An 18,317-nucleotide genomic window follows, 5' to 3' on the forward strand; every position below is an offset into this window, starting at 1 on the left:
AGGAACCGGGGCGGCCGTTCTTGGTGGCAGAGTTGGCGAAGTGGCCACCGGTCGTCGTGTTGAGCCCCTTGCGCTGCTCATGAGCAATGAGTTGCGCATAAAGCTCTGGGATGGTGATGGGTTCCACCCTGGTGGCGATGGACATGACAACGTTCTCGAAGTCTTCATCGAGGCCGGTGAGGATGTAGGTGGCGAGGTCGTCATCGTCCAGCTTCTTGCCCGCCGCAGCCATGTCGTCCGCCAGCCCTTTCATCTTGCCGAAGTACTCGGCGACGGAGGAGGCCCCCTTGGATGCCGTAGCAAGGGCCATGCGGGTGGAGATGATCCGGGCACGGGACTAGCTGGCATGGTGCTCCTGGATCGCCGCCCAAAGCTCGGAGGCGGTGGTGGCCGATGAGACTTGGGAGAACACCTCCTTGGACAGCGACGAGAAGAGGTAGCTGAGGACCTGCTGGTCCTGGGTGACCCACGTCTCGTACGCGGGATTGGGCTGGGGCTCGCCCTTCTTGCCGGAGGTGGCATCGACAGCGCCCTCAATGTACGCCACCGGGGAGCAGCATCAGGGCGGATGTACTTGCCAAACTGCGCGCCTTTGATGGTGGAGGAGACCTGGGTGAACCACATGTTGTAGTTGCCGCGGGTTAGCTTCTCAGAAACTGGAGGGAGGAAGCCGAAGGTGAAGGCCGGCGAGCCGGCGGTGGCAGCGCTGGAAGTGGCCATTTGGATCTACTCCGTGAGGAAAAAAACGCTCGATACCATATAAAATGTGAGGGAACGAGATAACCTTCTGGGTCTCTCGGCTGCATGTTAATATAGGTGAGGAACCGCCCCTCACGTGGCTTATAAGATTAGATTACAATGAGTCAAGGTTGTTGCAACTAACCGGCTATACATGCTCTAACTTAACAACAACATGCTAACAACCTTGAGGATACACCATGTGTATAGATACGCCTAGATACAAGGTAGCAACACAAGCCGAGTCAATCTACATCTTTAACACCGTGGTCATCGTACGGCAAGACGCGCGCCATTCGTGAAGCCGAAGCGATCGGCAATCTCTGTGGCGTGGACATTATTATATATTTTTTTTGCCAGAGTATGTTTTTTGGGAAACCTGATGCTCGTGCTATTTTAATTTGACATTACATCTATTTCAACTGCACCATGGAAATCTTTGCATCCTCACCAAACAGAATTCTGCAGTAACAAACAACAAACAAAATCCCAGGACTCTCTGTCAGTAGCCACCACTTCCATGTTTGAACATGACTGAAGAAAGCACACAGGACTCTCTCAGGTTGATTTCGATTGAACAACTAAAAAGTAGGTACGGAGCAGTAGCTTTGGACATTATTCATGTCACTTGTCACAGCAAGCCTCTTCGTGTATTGCCGAAAATCCCAGCTTCTTCATCTTCATTTATCTGTCAGTTCTTGGTCAAGGCAACCATGGTTCCCCCAAAGGTAAAGGGCAGCAGCCATATCGATCAGGAAATCGGCAACATGCGCAATGACACGTAGTGTGGCGTTTGGGCCAGGTGCTTCTTTGATTGCATGCAACGTACACAATCTTCGAGCATGAGATCACTAACAGATTTACCGTTTTATTCCACTTCGCGCGTTTTTCGTCTGGTGATGTGTCTTCTAGGTCGATGAAGAATCTCTTATGTATGACAAACATCGCAGCCAACAGAGGCAATGGAACAGGTAGATTCATCACCCCCCACTTTAACCACCTTTTGGAGGTTTCTTCTTCGTGATGCCCACTCGTCTCTTCTCCAAGTCACCCCATGTCTTGATCGTAGCGAGAGCATGACTTTTCCTCTCGTTCCCTTATTCTTATCCTTGAGCTTGAGCTTGTTTAGACACGATCTCACCATGTCATTCCCCCAAAAAAATTAATTGTAGGTTGTGACATGAAAACACTAACTAAAATAAGTGGTTTAATGATTTTTCTACAAATTTCCAAGATTTATTTAGTTGTTGTCAATTCAAAGAGTTAAAATTTGGTTTTATTAAATTTTGACAAGCTAATGAAAATGTGTTTGTTGCAGTCATGTCCTGTGTCTTTACATAAGTCTTATTGTGTGAAAAATGAATTTCTAAAACCTTGGTTCAGCCACGAATTGGTGTTGTTCTGTATTTAAAAATAAAGCTTCAATACTCTATTTCAGAAAACGTGTTCTAAGTAAATACGTTTAAATTTGAATTTAAAAAATTTAAAGATTCAATTCAAAGTAGGCTCAAAAGTGTGTTTTAAAAGGAAAAAAATTATTCCTTTTTCTTTCTTTCTCTTCCTTCCTTCTTGGTTTTGGCCCGCTCCAGCTTGTAGCCCAGCCCGGCGCCACCCCTTCTGCTTGTTTATCTGTGGCGCGGGCCCGCGTCTGTTCTTCGTTTCAGCCGCAAGCAGGGGCGAGCGGGACGACATCGTATCGTATAATCTAATCTAATCTATACATCGTGCAAAACAAACAAACTCTCTATACATCAAATGACGTCGATCGATCTTGTACAGCATGCCTACTCTAATAATCGCAGTAAGCCAAGTAGTGACAGTGACGGTGACAGACCATTTGGGAAAAGCATTTTTTCTTCATCCTAGAATAATGAACAAATAAACACATCGTTTCAGTAATGCTTATCAGTCATGATACAGTGTTTTTCTTTCACAACAAAACAGCATCAGCTGGCTTATAAGCCACAAAAACGATCGAGCGAACCGGATGAAAGTAACTGAGGAAGTTATATGCTCCAATTTTCCTCATCCCATAGACAAAGTCAACACTTTTTTTTTTTTTTTGCAACGTGTTAAAACCTAACGAAGCTGCATCACCAAGTCCTGAACGGCAGGCGCTTCTTCAACCTGGAGAAGAACCCAAGATTGACCATTCAGGGCTGCTGGGTCTACTCTGGTCGTCCAGAGACCCATGAACTCACCGTCCCCTCTCATGTCTCATTCGCATCAGGGCAGAGGCTCTCAACAAATTAAAACGCCAAGAAAAATATGCCAGCCCACGTTCTTGGTGCGTACGTACCACTTCCGTCGCGCCATGGCTGTGGCCGGCAGCGACGATGCTCCAACCACCGGAGGCCACCATGGCGCCAGCGTGCGCCTCCACAGCTACAGACTCCCCACACCGGCACTCACCGAGCACCTCCTCCTCGACGGCAAGCCGCAGCGGAGCGCGCACTGCCTCGGAGAAGGAGAGCTCCCCTCCGTCTGGCGCCGCCGGAAGCCCAGCGGCGTCGACTGGGCCTCGGTCCGCGGGACGTGCACGGAGTGGATCGCGAACCCGATGAACATCGCGCTGGTGCTGTGGCTGCTCTGCGTCGGCGTCTCCGGCGGCATGTTCGTGCTGCTCCTCCTGGGTCTCCTGGACGGCGCGTTCCCGGCGGCGGCGGACAGGAACCGCTGGATCGAGATCAACAACCAGGTCCTCAACGCGCTCTTCACGCTCATGAGCCTGTACCAGCACCCGGCGCTCTGCCACCACCTCTTCCTGCTCTGCCGCTGGCGCCCCGCCGACGCCGCCGAGCTCCACGCCGACTACTGCAAGCACGGAGCCGCCGCGCCGCGCCCTGGGGACCGCGCGCACATCGCCGTCGTCGTCGTGCTGCTGCATGTCACCGTCGTCTCCCAGTACGTGCTCTGCGGCCTCTACTGGGGGTACACCAGGACCACGCGCCCGGAGCTCGCCGAGGACAGCTTCTTCGTGCTCGGCATCGTCGCGCCGGTCGCCACCGCCGTGTACACCGTGTGCAGCCCCTTGGGCAAAGGCGACCGGTGCCACGAGCTCGCCTGCTCCGAACAAGCCTTGTCAGCGGCAACAAAGACGAATCCAACGTCAAGTGGCCACGTCGTGGTGGAGCCTGAGTGGGCCGGTGGCATGCTCGACTGCGACGGCGAGGCGGCGGCGACCGGGTGTCTGTCGCTGTCGTGCACGTTCTGCGTGTTCGGGTGGAACATGGAGAGGCTGGGCTTCGGCAACGCGTGCGTGCACGCCGTCACGTTCGCGCTCCTCTGCTTCGCGCCGCTCTGGGTGTTCGGCGTCTCGGCGCTGCACATCCACAACGTCGTCATCGGCGACGCCGTGGGCGCCGCCGGCGTGCTGCTGTGCGTGGGCGGCCTGCTCTACGGCGGGTACTGGAGGATCCAGATGCGGAGACGGTTCGGGCTCCCCGGGAGCGCGGCGTGCTGCGGCTCCAAGTCGCTGACGGACTACGCGCGGTGGCTGTTCTGCTGGCCCTGCGCGCTGGCGCAGGAGGTCCGCACGGCGAGCATGTACCACGTCGACGGCGAGGTTTTCTACTCCAAGGTCGTTGACGATGATGATCACGTCGACAGCGGGCAGCCGTTGCTCGCGGTGTCCTCCAAGCATCGTGACGTTTTCAGTGCTGCGGACACGGTTTCAGTGTCACATGCGTCACCGGCAAATGATCATCTGGTTGTTGTTCATGACGAAACGACCATGGCACCACCTCTTCAGGTCGTGGTTGTGCAGGTGGAAGACGAGGGCAGTGTTGTTCGTCACGGGGAGACGAGCAGTTCTTCTGTTTCGTCATCGGCGACGGCGAGCGAGGAAGATGATGTATCGTTATTGGAGGCGAAGTCGAACCGAGAAATGGTGGAAGATGTTGATCATAGTATGTCGTCTGATGAGAGTTGGAGAGTGGAGAAGGTGAAGAGATTGATCAACATGGTCACCCTGGTGTCTCTGCTCATTCTTTTGTACACCAGGGGGATTGTTCTGTAGAGAAGCACTGGAAATTGGGGATTTATGTTGTGCAGTAAATGCTTCTTTTCTCCACTTTGTTGGTGAAAATAGGATTACAGGAAGTCGATTCTTTTCTTTATGGAGTTTATTGGTGTGTATATACAGGAACACATACTTGTCACAGAAGTGCACAAGATTTAGATGGAATTGTAGATTTTGTAATAGGGAGTAGTAAAGCCCAGCTGCAATGTGGAAAGTAAAGGCATTTTGTACAGCTTCTTCTGTCTGTATTCGTGTCACCGTGTTTCAAAAAAAGAACAAACTTTACAACAGCTCAATCATACGCAAGCATATGAACTGTATTTCTGAAAACAGATGAAGGCCAACTAGACATATGTTTGTATAACTTTATCCGGACGTTTTGCAACAGCATTGAAATGGCAAGGAGTATAAGAGACGAAAATGGTCAGGCCTGGGCACTATTCAGCTTGTTTTTTCTTGGCCCCGTTCGGTTTATCTTATAATCCGCACTATTTAGCTTGTTTTTTCAGTCGGAACAGTGTTTTTCTTTTACAACAATTCAGCCGGAACAGTGTTTTCAGCCAATTCAGCCAAGTTTCAGCAAGCCGAACGGGGTTTGGCACCTGTTTTTCTGAATTTTTCTTCTGCGCCTATTCATAATTCTGTAAAGAGCAGAGTAGAACACAATAGAGTTGAGTATGTCTACGAATTTATCAGACGCTGGTTTGGCACCTGTTTTTCTGAACTTAAGAAATCTGATTATCTCTATTCATGTTCTTTTTTTTTGTCTAAATCTGAAGATCTACGGAGTAAATGCCATACTGAACTCTGCAACTCTCACATGGTGTGCTGAAAAGCATTTATTACATGTTTCCTTTTTTTTAGAGATATTTTCTTATTTGACACCACACAAATGACCCGTTCCTTTCTTGGTCTAAAAAATTTTCATTCCGACACGGAGTTCAACTTTCATTCCTTATACGACACTACGTTGGATTTTCCATCCGTGAACCGTTAACTGCCACGTGAAAAGACGATTTTGCACCGGCGCCGCAAGGGAAGCCCTCGACGCGTCCGGCCTTCGGAGCGACAACCCTTGCACGGGCGGCCCGAGCGCGTCGGGCCCCTGCGCATGCGGCGCACTGCCGTGGGCGGCCCCCCAGAGCGGCAGCCCCCAGCACGGTCGCCTACGCCGCCGCAGGTATGGTCACCGGGAGGAGCCGGTACCCGGCTCGCTACGCCTCCGCTGCTGGGCCCCTGCTCCTCTCTCACTACGCTGTGTGCGCTGCTCGCCGCCGTAGCCCCTTTGCCATGCGTGGTCGCCTCTTCCTCTTCCCCGCCTACGGCTCCAGTCCGTGGCTGGCCCTGTCGGCGGCGCGTCGCCTCTTCTTCTCCGTCGGCGGCGGCGGCGACGCACCTCGGCGGCCGGATCTGCCGGCAGCTCACCCTCTTCTCCTCCTTCTCGGCGGAGGAGGAGGGTGGCGCGGCTCGTCGGAGGAGGGAGGGGGCTCCGGCCGCAGCGGCGGGGACGGCCGGCGGGGGCCGCGACGCGCCTGCCTTCTCCACCACCGGCGTGCTACTTATACGGGCGCGGACAGGAGGGAGAAGGGGAGGAGAGGAGGGAGAAAGGTGGTGGGGCCCACAGGGGCAAAATCGTCTTTTTACAGGGCAGTTAACGGTTCACGGATGGCAAATCCAACGGAGTGTCGTATAAGGAATGAAAGTTGAACTCGGTGTCAAATAAGGAATGAAAGTTGAACTCGGTGTCAAATAGGGAACGGAAATTTTTTGAGGGCCAAGAAAGGAACGGGTCATTTGCCTGGTGTCAAATAAGAAATTCTCTCTTTTTTTCCGATGTCCTGATTACATGTTGTCAAACTTATTGTTTTTTTGGTGTACCAAGTCGATTCAAGTAGTCTAGATAGCATCCACACTAATCATGTACTTGGAAGAATGGTCTTTCTCGGTTTCTCCCATACATTTGGACGTAGCTTTGTCCAGTCTGAACGGCCGTAGCTTTCTCGGTTTCTCCCATACATTTGTTCTTCCTCGGTTTCTCCCATACATTTGGACGTAGCTTTGCCTCAACTGAACTTTGACAGCATGCCAAAGTTGATTCACTGATGATATGAATATTCTGCATCATCCAGTATCTTCCTGGAAGTCTGTTATGGCATCAGTAATGCAAGAGCTGCATATCTATGAACCTGAATGTATACACGTGCACTCGAGACTGAATTGAATTGGTCCATTCACTGTGCCTTCCCATCTTGACTTCCCAGTGCTATTCTCTGCTGAAATCTTCTGACTGTTTCAAGCACCAGCAACAAGACCAGGTTGAAGTTTCAGCAGAAACCTGCCAAATTTAACAGGGGTCGTGGGTCAATACTGCACTCTTCTACCAGAAAGAATGCACACCAAGCTACTAATCCCTTTCGTTACAGTTAAAATAACCCTAACCAAATCATATCATGCACTGGGTATATATGTTGAACACCTGCAACTAACTAGTACAATTAGTAGCTTCAGATTATGGAAGCTGGAGGGATTACCCTCGCAGCTCTGATGGACAAGGAGAAGCTTGCAACCATGGAGTCACACGAGACATCAGGCAAGCAAGTCGAACCCCATGGCAAGGCGAAGAAGGAGAGGTTCCTGGACTTCCTCAGGGCGGCGCCTTCCAAGGACCTATGGCTGCACCGCTTCGGGGTCAACGCTCCGCAAGCCGTGCTCCGCCGCGTCGCCACCATCAGCGCGCGCACTGCCGCCTACGCACCGGCAGCCTACGCCCGCCTCTTATCCCTCCGCGCGCCGGCGTTCGTGCGCACCGTGGAGTGGCGCGCCCTGCGCGCCCGGTGCAAGGCCTGGGCGAGGCGCCCCACGAACGCGGCGCTGCTCGTGTGGCTCGCCTTCGTCGTCGCGGGCGTCGCGTTCGTGTTCCTGCTCATGACGGGCGCGCTGAACTCCGCGGTGCCCGACGCGTCCCGGCGGCGGCGGTGGACGGAGGTGGCCAACCAGGTGCTCAACGCGCTCTTCACCATCATGTGCGTGTACCAGCACCCGCGGCTCTTCCACCACCTCGCGCTCCTGCTCCGGTGGCGCGACGCCGACGCCGCCGAGCTACGCGGCGTCTACTGCAAGAACGCCGCCGCCGGCCCACGGCGGGAGCGTCTCCACGTCGCCGTCGTGCTGCTGCTGCTCCACGCCACGTGCTTCGCGCAGTACGCCTACTGCACGCTCTTCTGGGCGTTCAGCAGCGAGACGCGCCCCGACTGGGCCGTCAACTTCTGCATGGGGTTCGGGCTCGCCGCCCCCGTCGCCGCCGCGCTCTACATGGTCTACGGCCCGCTCGGCAGAAGGATCGTGCAGCTCCCGGAGGTGTCCACCGACAACGACGACGAGGCCGTCGCGGTGAAAGACGCGGTGATGGCCAACGAGGGGGCACAGTGCAGCAGCGGTAGCAGAGTGGCGGTCGCCAGGCCGGAGTGGGCCGGCGGGCTGTTCGACCTCGCCGACGACCCGACGGTGGCGGCGCTGTCCCTGACCTGCGCGTTCTGCGTGTTCGGGTGGAACATGGAGCGCATGGGCATGGGCAACATGTACGTGCACGTCTTCACGTTCGCGCTGCTCTGCGCCGCGCCGGTGCTGGTGTTCGCCGTCGCCGCGCTCAACATCCACGACCCCACGCTGGGGTACCTCGTCGGCGCCACGGGCGCGCTGCTCTCCGTGCTCGGCCTCACGTACGGGGGCTTCTGGCGCGCGCAGATGCGCAGGCGATTCGGGCTGCCCGCGGACCGGTCCATGTGCGGCGGCCGGCCGGCCGTGGCGGACTACGTCAAGTGGCTGTTCTGTGCGCCGTGCGCGCTGGCGCAGGAGGTCAGGACGGGCAACCTGTACGACGTGGAGGATGGCAGCCTGTACCACGTGAGGGGCAGTGAGGAGGACGCGGCGACGGAGATGGCGCCTCTGGAGAGGGAGGGGTGCGTCGCGCCATTGACGGCCGACAAGGCACACGATGGTATTGAGTGTGTAGTTACCGTTGACCCGCCGGCGCCGGTGAGGATTTAACAACAGGTGAAAAAGTGTACATGCACACGAATGTACAAAAGGTGACGTAGCCTGTTCGCTGCTCAGCTTCTGACCTGATAAGTAAAACACTGTATCATAACTAATAAGCCCTTTGTTGAAACCAACAAGCAAACAGGCTGGTAATATGTTGTATCATAGCTGATAAGCATTGGCTAAAACCAACGAGCGAACATGGGGTAATGTGTTTTGGCTTGTACATGAATTTCTTTAGGAAATTTTTTAATTCAAGTGTTTTGCACACCAATCAATGTAGATGGATAGATTGCTACTGTACTTCCTCTATTCAAATTACAATTCATTCTCATTTTACAATATAAATGAAACTTCTCTTACCATATTTTTTTCACTTTTCCTAAAAAACGATGGTGTCTAAAATCTGTCTTTAAAATCTGTCTTTGGTTCAGGCAATAACGTGATCCTTTGATCTTGCTTCAAGATTCGTACATTTGATCTGTTAGATCTTCATCTCATGACTCACAGCTATTGCCTGAACAAATGCTATTTTTTAGGCACCTGGAAAATAGCAAATCCCTATTTTTTTAATAAAAACACATCAATGTGAAAGATTAAATAAGTAGTAGGTAGAAAATCTAAATATTCTAAAAACATTCATCGAATGAACATATGCCCCTGTGTCGCCGCTGAGCCACCCATCCCCGGTCCTATTCCTGCCGCGCCGTCACTATAGGAGATCATAAGCTCCTATACCGTAAAATCGATTTTTGACGGAATCAAAAAGACATATATGGTAGAATCGTAACCATAGAATAGGACCCTACTCGAAATGCATACATTTGTATCATACACTATGGGGACGGCGAGAAGACATATTTTACATCCCAGAGGGGAGTTGGCAACTGAAGGTGCATGCGACAGCGGGGATGGCGGTTGTAGCACCCTGTTTTAAGAACAAAACCAGATACGCACCATATGTGAGCCCAGAAAGTCAAATTTCACATATAGCTACAAATAAGGGTAATACCGAAAGACAATGCTTAATATATAACATATTAGTATAAAGAATACAACCTTATATAGTAGACAGCGGAAAGACAACTCCGATCTTTAGGTGAAGACTCCAATTCCACAGGGACAACTGACTGGTTGATCACAAGCCTAATTCCTCCAAACTCTAGCAATCTGGTACCCATCCGGGATTTTTATCCAAATAATTGAAAAGTAAAACAAGTGTAAGTACATGTTGTACTCAACAAATATAACATGGGGTTCATGAGGCTCAAAAGGCAGACACTGATTTAACTGCATTAGCTTTTAGTGAGTCATCTTTTAGCATTTGAGTAGCAACAAGTTTATCACAAGCCCATGCTAACACATGATCAGGTAAACATGAATAATGAATAGCATAAACAGTAATCATTAGTGAGCATCTTTATCATCAGTATCATCAATGTTCATTATCTATTCCGTAAGGGTTCTAAGGCCGCTCGTGACCGTGAGTATGGCTGATATATCAGTTTTACACTCTGTAGAGGTTGTACACTTTCACTATAAGTCATGATTTACCCTTTCTCTCGAGGTGATCAGCCTCTTAACCCACTACCAAGGAAGGTCGGCAGGGTTCACTATTAAGCCTTTCAAAGGTTCGTCTAACAAGTTAGGGCCGCTAGATTCACTCGGCAAATAGATATAGGAATCCTCCTATCGAATGGCACAATGACACGTAGCCTATACACATAAGAGTAGAGGCTGTCCTATACCCGATTCGGCAAGCCATTCTCACGTCATAAAGGTAACCACTAACAAGCTAGAAAAGATTCTCATACTGAGCTAAAGCCAGAACCATGTAGCCCTCACAGCTGTACTATAAGTCCCGGATGATCACTTACAGATAAGTCCTTAGGAAGAGGAATCTAGAGCACTAAAAAATAGCCCAATGCTCTAGCGCCCTTGTTCTATGTTGCTAAAAAGCATCTAGAATTGTTGGATAGGTGGCTTGCTCAATTATCCATACTAAAAGTATCCTCAATTATATTTGATTCCTGTTACATGCTTGCTAAGGGTGCCAATGGTGTGAAGGCTAAGTTTATTGGTACACCAATTGTGGGCCCAAAGAAGAAGGTCATTTGGGTACCAATGATCTTGGTAACTAACCTTCAAGGACCCAAGCAAGTTTGAGTACCTAAAAGGAATTGATCTTCTTTTGTAGGTCAATTATAGAGCCAGAGGAAGGCATTGGATGCTTGATAGTGGGTGCACACAACACATGACCGGTGATCCAAGAATGTTCAATTCAATCAATGATAACAGAGTAATGGGATTGATAGTATCACATTTGGTGACAATGGCAAATGCAAGGTCAAAGGTCTTGGTAAGATTGCAATATCTAATGACTTGAGTATTTCCAATGCGCTACTAGTAGAGAGCTTGAACTTTAATCTATTATTGGTAGCTCAATTGTGTGATCTTGGTTTCAAGTGCATATTTAGTGTGGATGATGTAGATATCATAAGTGTAGATGGCTCTAACTTGATATTCAAAGGATTTAGATATAAGAATCTATACTTGGTTGATTTCAATGCTAGAGAAGCTTAATTGTTAACATGTTTGCTCACTAAGTCTAGCATGGGTTGGTTATGGCATAGAAGGCTTGGTCATGTTGGAATGAAACAATTGAACAAGTTGATCAAGCATGACTTAGAGGCTTGAAAGATGTCACATTTGAGAAGGATAAGCTATGTAGTGCATGTCAAGCCGGAAAGTAAGTCGGTAACACACATCCTAAGAAGAGCATGATGCGCACATCTAAGGCATTTGAGTTGGTGCACATAGACTTGTTTGGACCAACCATATACACTAGCATTGGTGGAAACAAATATGGATTTGTGATTATGGATGATTTCACTAGATACACATGGGTGTTCTTTCTTGTTAACAAGAGTGATGTGTTTGCAACCTTCAAGACATTCATCAAGAGAATTCATAATGAGTTTGAAACAATCATCATGAAAGTGAGAAGTGACAATGGAAGTGAGTTCAAGAACACAAGAGTGGATGATTTGTGTGATTAGTTTGGAATTAGGCATCAATTTTCGACCAAGTACACTCCACAATCAAATGGCCTTGTTGAGAAGAAGAATAGAACACTCATTGATATGGCAAGATCAATGTTGAGTGAGTACAATGTGAGTCATTCATTTTGAGCCGAAGCAATCAACACGGCTTGCTATTATAGCAACCGACTCTATTGTCACCCCATGATGGAAAAGACATCTTATGAGCTATTAAATGGAAGAAAGCTCAACATAGCAAACTTTCAGGTTTTTGGTTGTAAATACTACATATTGAAGAAAGGCACTAGATTGAGCAAGTTTGAAAAGAAATGTCATGAAGGTTTCTTGCTTGGTTACTCCACTACTAGCAAGGCATATAGAGTTTGGAATTTGGCTAGTGGTACTCTTGAGGAGGTTCATGATGTAGAATTTAATGAAACAAATGGCTCCCAAGAGGAAGATGAGAATCTAGATGATGTAAGAGGCACTCAATTAATCAATACAATGAAGAACATGGACATTGGTGATATAAGACCTAGAGAGGTGATTGATGTTGAAGATGACAAGAATCAAATGCTCTCTAACTCAAATGTACAAGATAATGGTTCTCAAGATCAAAGTCAAGCAAGTGCTAGTGTTGACAAAGTGCAAGATCAACAACAAGTGGCTAGTTCATCATCTCAACCAAATGATTAATCAAATGCAAGCAATCAAGTGCAAGTGCTCCAACCAACCAATGTTGCAAGAGATCATCCTTTGGACTCTATAATTGGTGATATTTCTAGAGGTGTACAAACAAGATCTAAATTGGCATCATTTTGTGAACATTTCTCATTCGTATCATCCGTTGAACCTAAGAAGATAGATGAAGCTTTGAAGGATATTGATTGGGTCAATATTATGCATGAAGAGCTAAACAACTTCAAGAGAAATTAAGTATGAGAGTTAGTTGAGAGACCTATGGATCATAATGTAATTGGAACCAAGTGAGTCTTTCGGAACAAGCAAGATCAAGATAGAATAGTAATAAGAAACAAAGCAAGATTAGTGGCTCAAGGTTACACTCAAATTGAAGGTCTTGACTTTGGAGAAACATATGCCCCGGTTGCTAGATTAGAAGCAATTAGAATCTTGTTAGCCTATGCTTGTACCCATAACATCAAACTCTATCAAATGGATGTCAAGATTGCATTTCTCAATGGTTACATAAATGAAGAAGTATATGTTGAGAAACCTCCCGATTTTAAAGATGATGAGAAGCCCAACCATGTGTACAAGTTGAGAAAGGCTTTGTATGGATTGAAACAATCACCAAGGGCATGGTATGAGAGATTGAGGGATTTCCTACTCTCTAAGAGATTTAAGATAGGAAAGGTTGACACCACTCTCTTCACCAAGAAGCTTAGAAATAACTTGTTTGTATTGCAAATCTATGTTGATGATATCATATTTGGGTCAACAAATCAAGATTTTTGTGAGAAGTTTGGCAAGATGATGGCAAGTGAGTTTAAGATGTCCATGATTGGAGAGTTAAGTTACTTCCTTGGTCTTCAAATCAAGCAATTGAAGAATGGTACATTTGTGAGTCAAGGCAAGTACATAAAAGACATGCTCAATAAGTTTGGCATGAGTGATAGCAAAGCCATTAGTACACCAATAGGAACAAATGAAAACTTGAATAGTGATGCAAGTGGCAATATGGTGGATCAAAAATTGTATCGGTCTATGATTGAAAGCCTACTCTATGTGACCGCATCAAGGCCGGATGTCATATTTAGTGTATGCATGTGTGCAAGATTTCAAGCATCACCAAGAGAAAGTCATTTGAAGGCTATAAAGAGAATATTGAGGTACTTGAAGTATACACAAAATATTAGATTGTGGTATCCTAAAGGAGTAAGATTTGAGTTGATTGGATATTTGGACTCCGATTATGCGGGATGCAAAGTTGAGAGAAAGAGCACATCGGGCACATGTAAACTATTGGGAAGATCACTTGTGTCTTGATCATCAAAGAAGCAAAAAAGTGTACCACTTTCAACCGCCGAAGTGGAGTATATTTTGGCCGGTAGTTGTTGTGCTCAATTACTTTGGATGAAGGCTACTTTGAGTGACTTTGGAATCAAATTCAAGCAAGTGCCGTTGCTATGTGACAATGAGAGTGCAATTAAGTTAACCAACAATCCGGTTCAACATGCAAGAACAAAGCATATTGATGTCTGCCACCATTTCATAAGAGATCACCAATAAAAAGAGGACATTTGCATTGAGAGTGTGGGCACCGAAGATCAACTTGCCGATATGTTCACCAAGCCATTAGATGAGAAAAAATTTTGCAAGCTAAGGAATGAGTTGAACATATTGGATTTCTCAAATATGTGTTGATGCACCCCCCATTATATGACATGCCTCTCCTTCGAGCAAAGCAAGGTATAGTTGATTGACATGTCATTCATCCATTGCTAAGGATTTGTTTAGTGCATCTAGTCATTCCTATCATGTTCTAGGCTCATTCATGAAAATTAAATGAATTTGATGCTTGTATGGTACCACTATTACTTGTATGCTTGAAATGATCTAGTGGTAGCATATGACATGTTTGTGGGTTTGTAAACCTAGTGCTTAATCTAGAAAATGAGCTATAAGTGTTTAACTCAACATGATGCATGATAACCCTCTTTTGGAGGTGTGAAGAAGCTTGCCCTTGGATCAAACCGAGTTAAATATCTTTTGCAAGTTATCTAGATTGAACCAAATTGGGAAAATGATCCTCATTGCACATGATTTCACCCCAACCTATCTAAAATTTGAGCTCGCTTTTTGAGCTAATTATTGACAAAGGGGAGAGAAATTCACAAAGATAGTAAGATAGGGGGAGCAAACAAATGAAATGACATTGTAAGGGGATCAATCAAAATTGTACACAAGTAGGGGGAGCAAGCTCATAAACTTGTATGTTGCATTTGAATGTGCATTTCATATATTTACTTGCATAGCACAAGTTTTAAATTTCAATATCCATGCTTGTGTGGTGTATGCTAGTTATAGGTTTGAATGATGAAATAAAAAACTAGCATGCATAGGTTAAGTAACTAGACTTATGTTCACTTTATGGAAACTAGACCCTTGCTTCTAATGTTGATCTCATGAGGTATTCTAGTTTTTGTGTATGTCTAGTTACTAATGGTGCAAAGGATGGTATATTGGTGCACTCTGATTGGTATCACGCTTCAAAGGTCCATCTCTTATACCTTAGCATCATTTGGTAGACATTGTCTCCTATATTTCCTATCTAAGCATATGTGCAAGCTACAATCCAAACTCTTAGCACATATATAGGGGGGGGCAATTGCTATCATTTGGGGTTCATGAAACTTGTCCATATTCTTTTACACATGGTAAATATGCTTCGGCAAGTAACATGGATTTCATTAAATTTTAATTCATATCTTTGTGAAAGGGTTGTCATCAATTACCAAAATAGGGGAGATTGAAAGCTCTAGTTTGGTTTTGGTGAATTGATGAAACCCTAAGTGCTAACCTAGTTTATCAAAGTGATTATGAGATAGGTAGCACTACTCCAAGTGTTTAAGCAAATGAAGATCATGACACGTTGATGACGGTGATGGCATGGTGATGATCAAATGCTTGGACTTGGAATAGAAGAAAGAAAAATAAAAAGCTCAAGGCAAAGGTGAAATTGATAGGAGCTTTTCGGTTTAGTGATCGAGACACTTAGAGAGTGTGATCACACTTAAGATCGATAGCCGTACTATTAAGAGGGGTGAAACTCGTATCGAAATGCGGTTATCAAAGTGCCACTAGCTGCTCTAACTCATTGCATATGCATTTAGGATCTGGTGGAAAGCTAACACCCTTGAAAATGTTTGTGAAAATATGCTAGCACACGTGCACAAGGTGATACACTTGGTGGTTGGCACATTTGAGCAAGGGTGGAGAAGTTAGTGTAATAAAGGAGGTGATAGTCACTGAGAAACAGTGACCGGACGCTGGTCACGCAGTGACCGGACTCTGACCATGCGTCCGGTCAGTGGCGCGCAGTAAAGGCCACTCTCGGTTCCTTGATTAGACGCTGAAGTGAAAAAGGGACCGGATGCGTAGGGTGTGCGTCTGGTCACCTAGTGACTTACGCTGACGCAAGCAAGAGAGAGAGACTGTGTTGACTGGACACTGGCATGGGTCCGGTCATGAGCCACCGGACGCGTCCGGTCGTGTCTGAAACCTTACTGGAAGTGACTGGACGCTAGGCGACTGTGTGTCCGGTCCTACACTGCGGTGTGTCCGATCATAACTTAAGTACACTGATGACCGTTGAGATCGGGCGATCAGCATTTGAAGCAGGGGACATGTGGTGAATATCTGAGGACCGGACACTAGGGTCCTGCGCCCGGTCAATTCGACCAGCGCGTCCGGTCACCCAGATTTTTCAGTGAATAGAGAGGCAACGGCTCTATTCGTGGGGGCTCTCTATTTAAGCCCCATTGCTGGCTCTAGCTCACTCTCTTTGGCCATTTATATTGAGATAGCAACCTTGTGAGCTTAGTCAAAGCCCTCCCACTCATCTCTATCATTGATTCATCATCTTTGTGAGATTGGGAGAGAATCTAAGTGCATTGCTTGAGTGATTGCATCTAGAGGCACTTGGTGTTCGTGTTTCGCTACGGGATTCACTTGTTACTCTTGGTGGTTGCCGCCACCTAGACGGCTTGGAGCAGCGAGGATCGTCGAGCGGAGGTTGGTGATTGTCTCTGGCTCCGATCGTGGTGATTGTGAGGGGGTATTGTGCCTTCCCTGACAGAGCGCCGAAAGATAACTATAATGGATTGCTCGTGTCATTGAGTTACCTCACTTGTGGGTAGGTTCTTGTGGTGTCCAATTGTGTGGACGAGGTTCGTGCAACACCTCTTAGCCGCTAAACCACCAAGTGTTGGTCGACACAATGGGACTAGCGTGCTGGCAAGCACATGAACCTCGGGAGAAAAATTGGTTGTCTCTTGCCCTTTGGTATTCTTCCGGTGATTGAATTAGTATTCATTTTGAGATTGGTTTACTCCTCTACGCGGCGGTATAATCACCTTACTTACTTATTTATATTCCCGTAAATTAGTTGTAGCAAGCTCTTTAGTGTAGCTAGAATTGAGAGCTTGCTTTGTACCTTAAGTTCATCTAGTGGAGCTCTTAAGTGTAGCAAGTGTGAGAGCTCTTAGTGAGTAGTAACTTAGTAAATTGTGTGTTTAGTGATCATAGTAACTAGAATTGTTGGATAGGTGGCTTGCAGCCCTTGTAGAGCTAGAGCAAGTTTGCTTTTCGCTATTTGTCATACTAATCAAATTGCTCTAGTTGGTTTGTAGATTTTTAAATAGACTATTCACCCCCTCTAGCCATATTAGAACCTTTCAAAGATATCAAATAGCTATGAAAATTATTACGGTTGTCAAGGTAGACACATGCAATATGAATTAAATTATTAAAGTGAATAGGACAACAAGAAAGATCCCATGCAATACTTGCCTTAAAACTCTAATCTTCTTCTACTGAATTGTAACCTCCAAAGGACTTCTTCTGGATTACCAACTTCTTCTATGTCACCAACGTACTTCTCACCGACTGGACATGATCATAGAACACCACACAAGCATCCATGCAATCATACACGAAACAAACAATAGAACTAAATCAAAACAATACACCAAACATATGAAACAACAAGTGCAAAGGTTTTAAACACGTTCTACACGTTACTACGAACACACAGACGCGAAAAGCACTCTAATCGGAGCTATAATGAAAAAGTTATGAATTTAACAAGATTTCCTTTAATAAAATAATAGATTAAATTTTAACCTCGAATTTTAAAAGTAAAAAATATATTTAATAGTAATATAAACATGTAGATTACGCAATTACGAATCTAACGCAACTTGAACGAATCAAATCGGAGTTAAAACGAATAAGTTATGGCCTAAAGAAAAACTAGTGGCAAAACTGTAAATAGATGAAAGCGTATTTTAGTCTAACCGGAGAAACTACGTTTTCAGAAGAAGAAAATGTATTTTGAATCTAACAGAGGAAATTTACGCTTTCCGAAAGAGAAAACATATTCTGTAACTAATCCGAAGGAAAATACGTTTTCGAAAACAGAAAACGTATTCTGGGGAATACTTTTTGGACCGCGGGTTAAAACATAGAATCTTGCGGGGGCTCTTTTGAAAACGGCCGGCTGAATCGGTATCGCGTGATATCGGCTGCTGAATCAAGATGGGACGGCCCAAAATAGATCAGGAGGGGGATGCCGTGGCCGGCCGACCGAAACAGGCCCGAGCGCGGTGGCGCCATGGCCGGGAACAAGCGAGCTCGCCGGAGCTCTTGGAGAAGGGCCTACGGGCCACTATTGGATGAACTGCGGGCACCGGGAGATAGAGGAGGGAACAGAGACCATGGCTAGGTAGCTTACCGTG

At 46.8% G+C, this 18,317-nt stretch overlaps 2 protein-coding genes across 2 annotated transcripts; both read left to right on the plus strand.

The window, feature by feature from the left end:
• Positions 1-2,757: 2,757 nt before the first annotated feature.
• LOC136502549 (uncharacterized) lies at positions 2,758-4,973 on the plus strand. The gene has a single exon (XM_066497811.1). The coding sequence runs from the start codon at positions 2,930-2,932 to the stop codon at positions 4,754-4,756; it is 1,827 nt and encodes a 608-aa protein (XP_066353908.1). The 5' UTR covers positions 2,758-2,929; the 3' UTR covers positions 4,757-4,973.
• Positions 4,974-7,270: 2,297 nt separating this feature from the next.
• On the plus strand, positions 7,271-8,806 carry LOC136502811 (uncharacterized). Its single transcript, XM_066498050.1, has one exon. It carries the CDS (start codon positions 7,271-7,273, stop codon positions 8,804-8,806), a length of 1,536 nt encoding a protein of 511 aa, XP_066354147.1.
• Positions 8,807-18,317: the final 9,511 nt, after the last annotated feature.

Source organism: Miscanthus floridulus, chromosome 14 (genome assembly GCF_019320115.1).
Source record: "Miscanthus floridulus cultivar M001 chromosome 14, ASM1932011v1, whole genome shotgun sequence".
Taxonomy (NCBI): Eukaryota; Viridiplantae; Streptophyta; class Magnoliopsida; order Poales; family Poaceae; genus Miscanthus; species Miscanthus floridulus.

Coding starts and splice junctions, on each gene's coding strand:
- LOC136502811 (XM_066498050.1), top strand. CDS start 7,271: ATGGAAGCTGGAGGGATTACCCTCGCAGCTCTGATGGACAAGGAGAAG.
- LOC136502549 (XM_066497811.1), top strand. CDS start 2,930: ATGAACTCACCGTCCCCTCTCATGTCTCATTCGCATCAGGGCAGAGGC.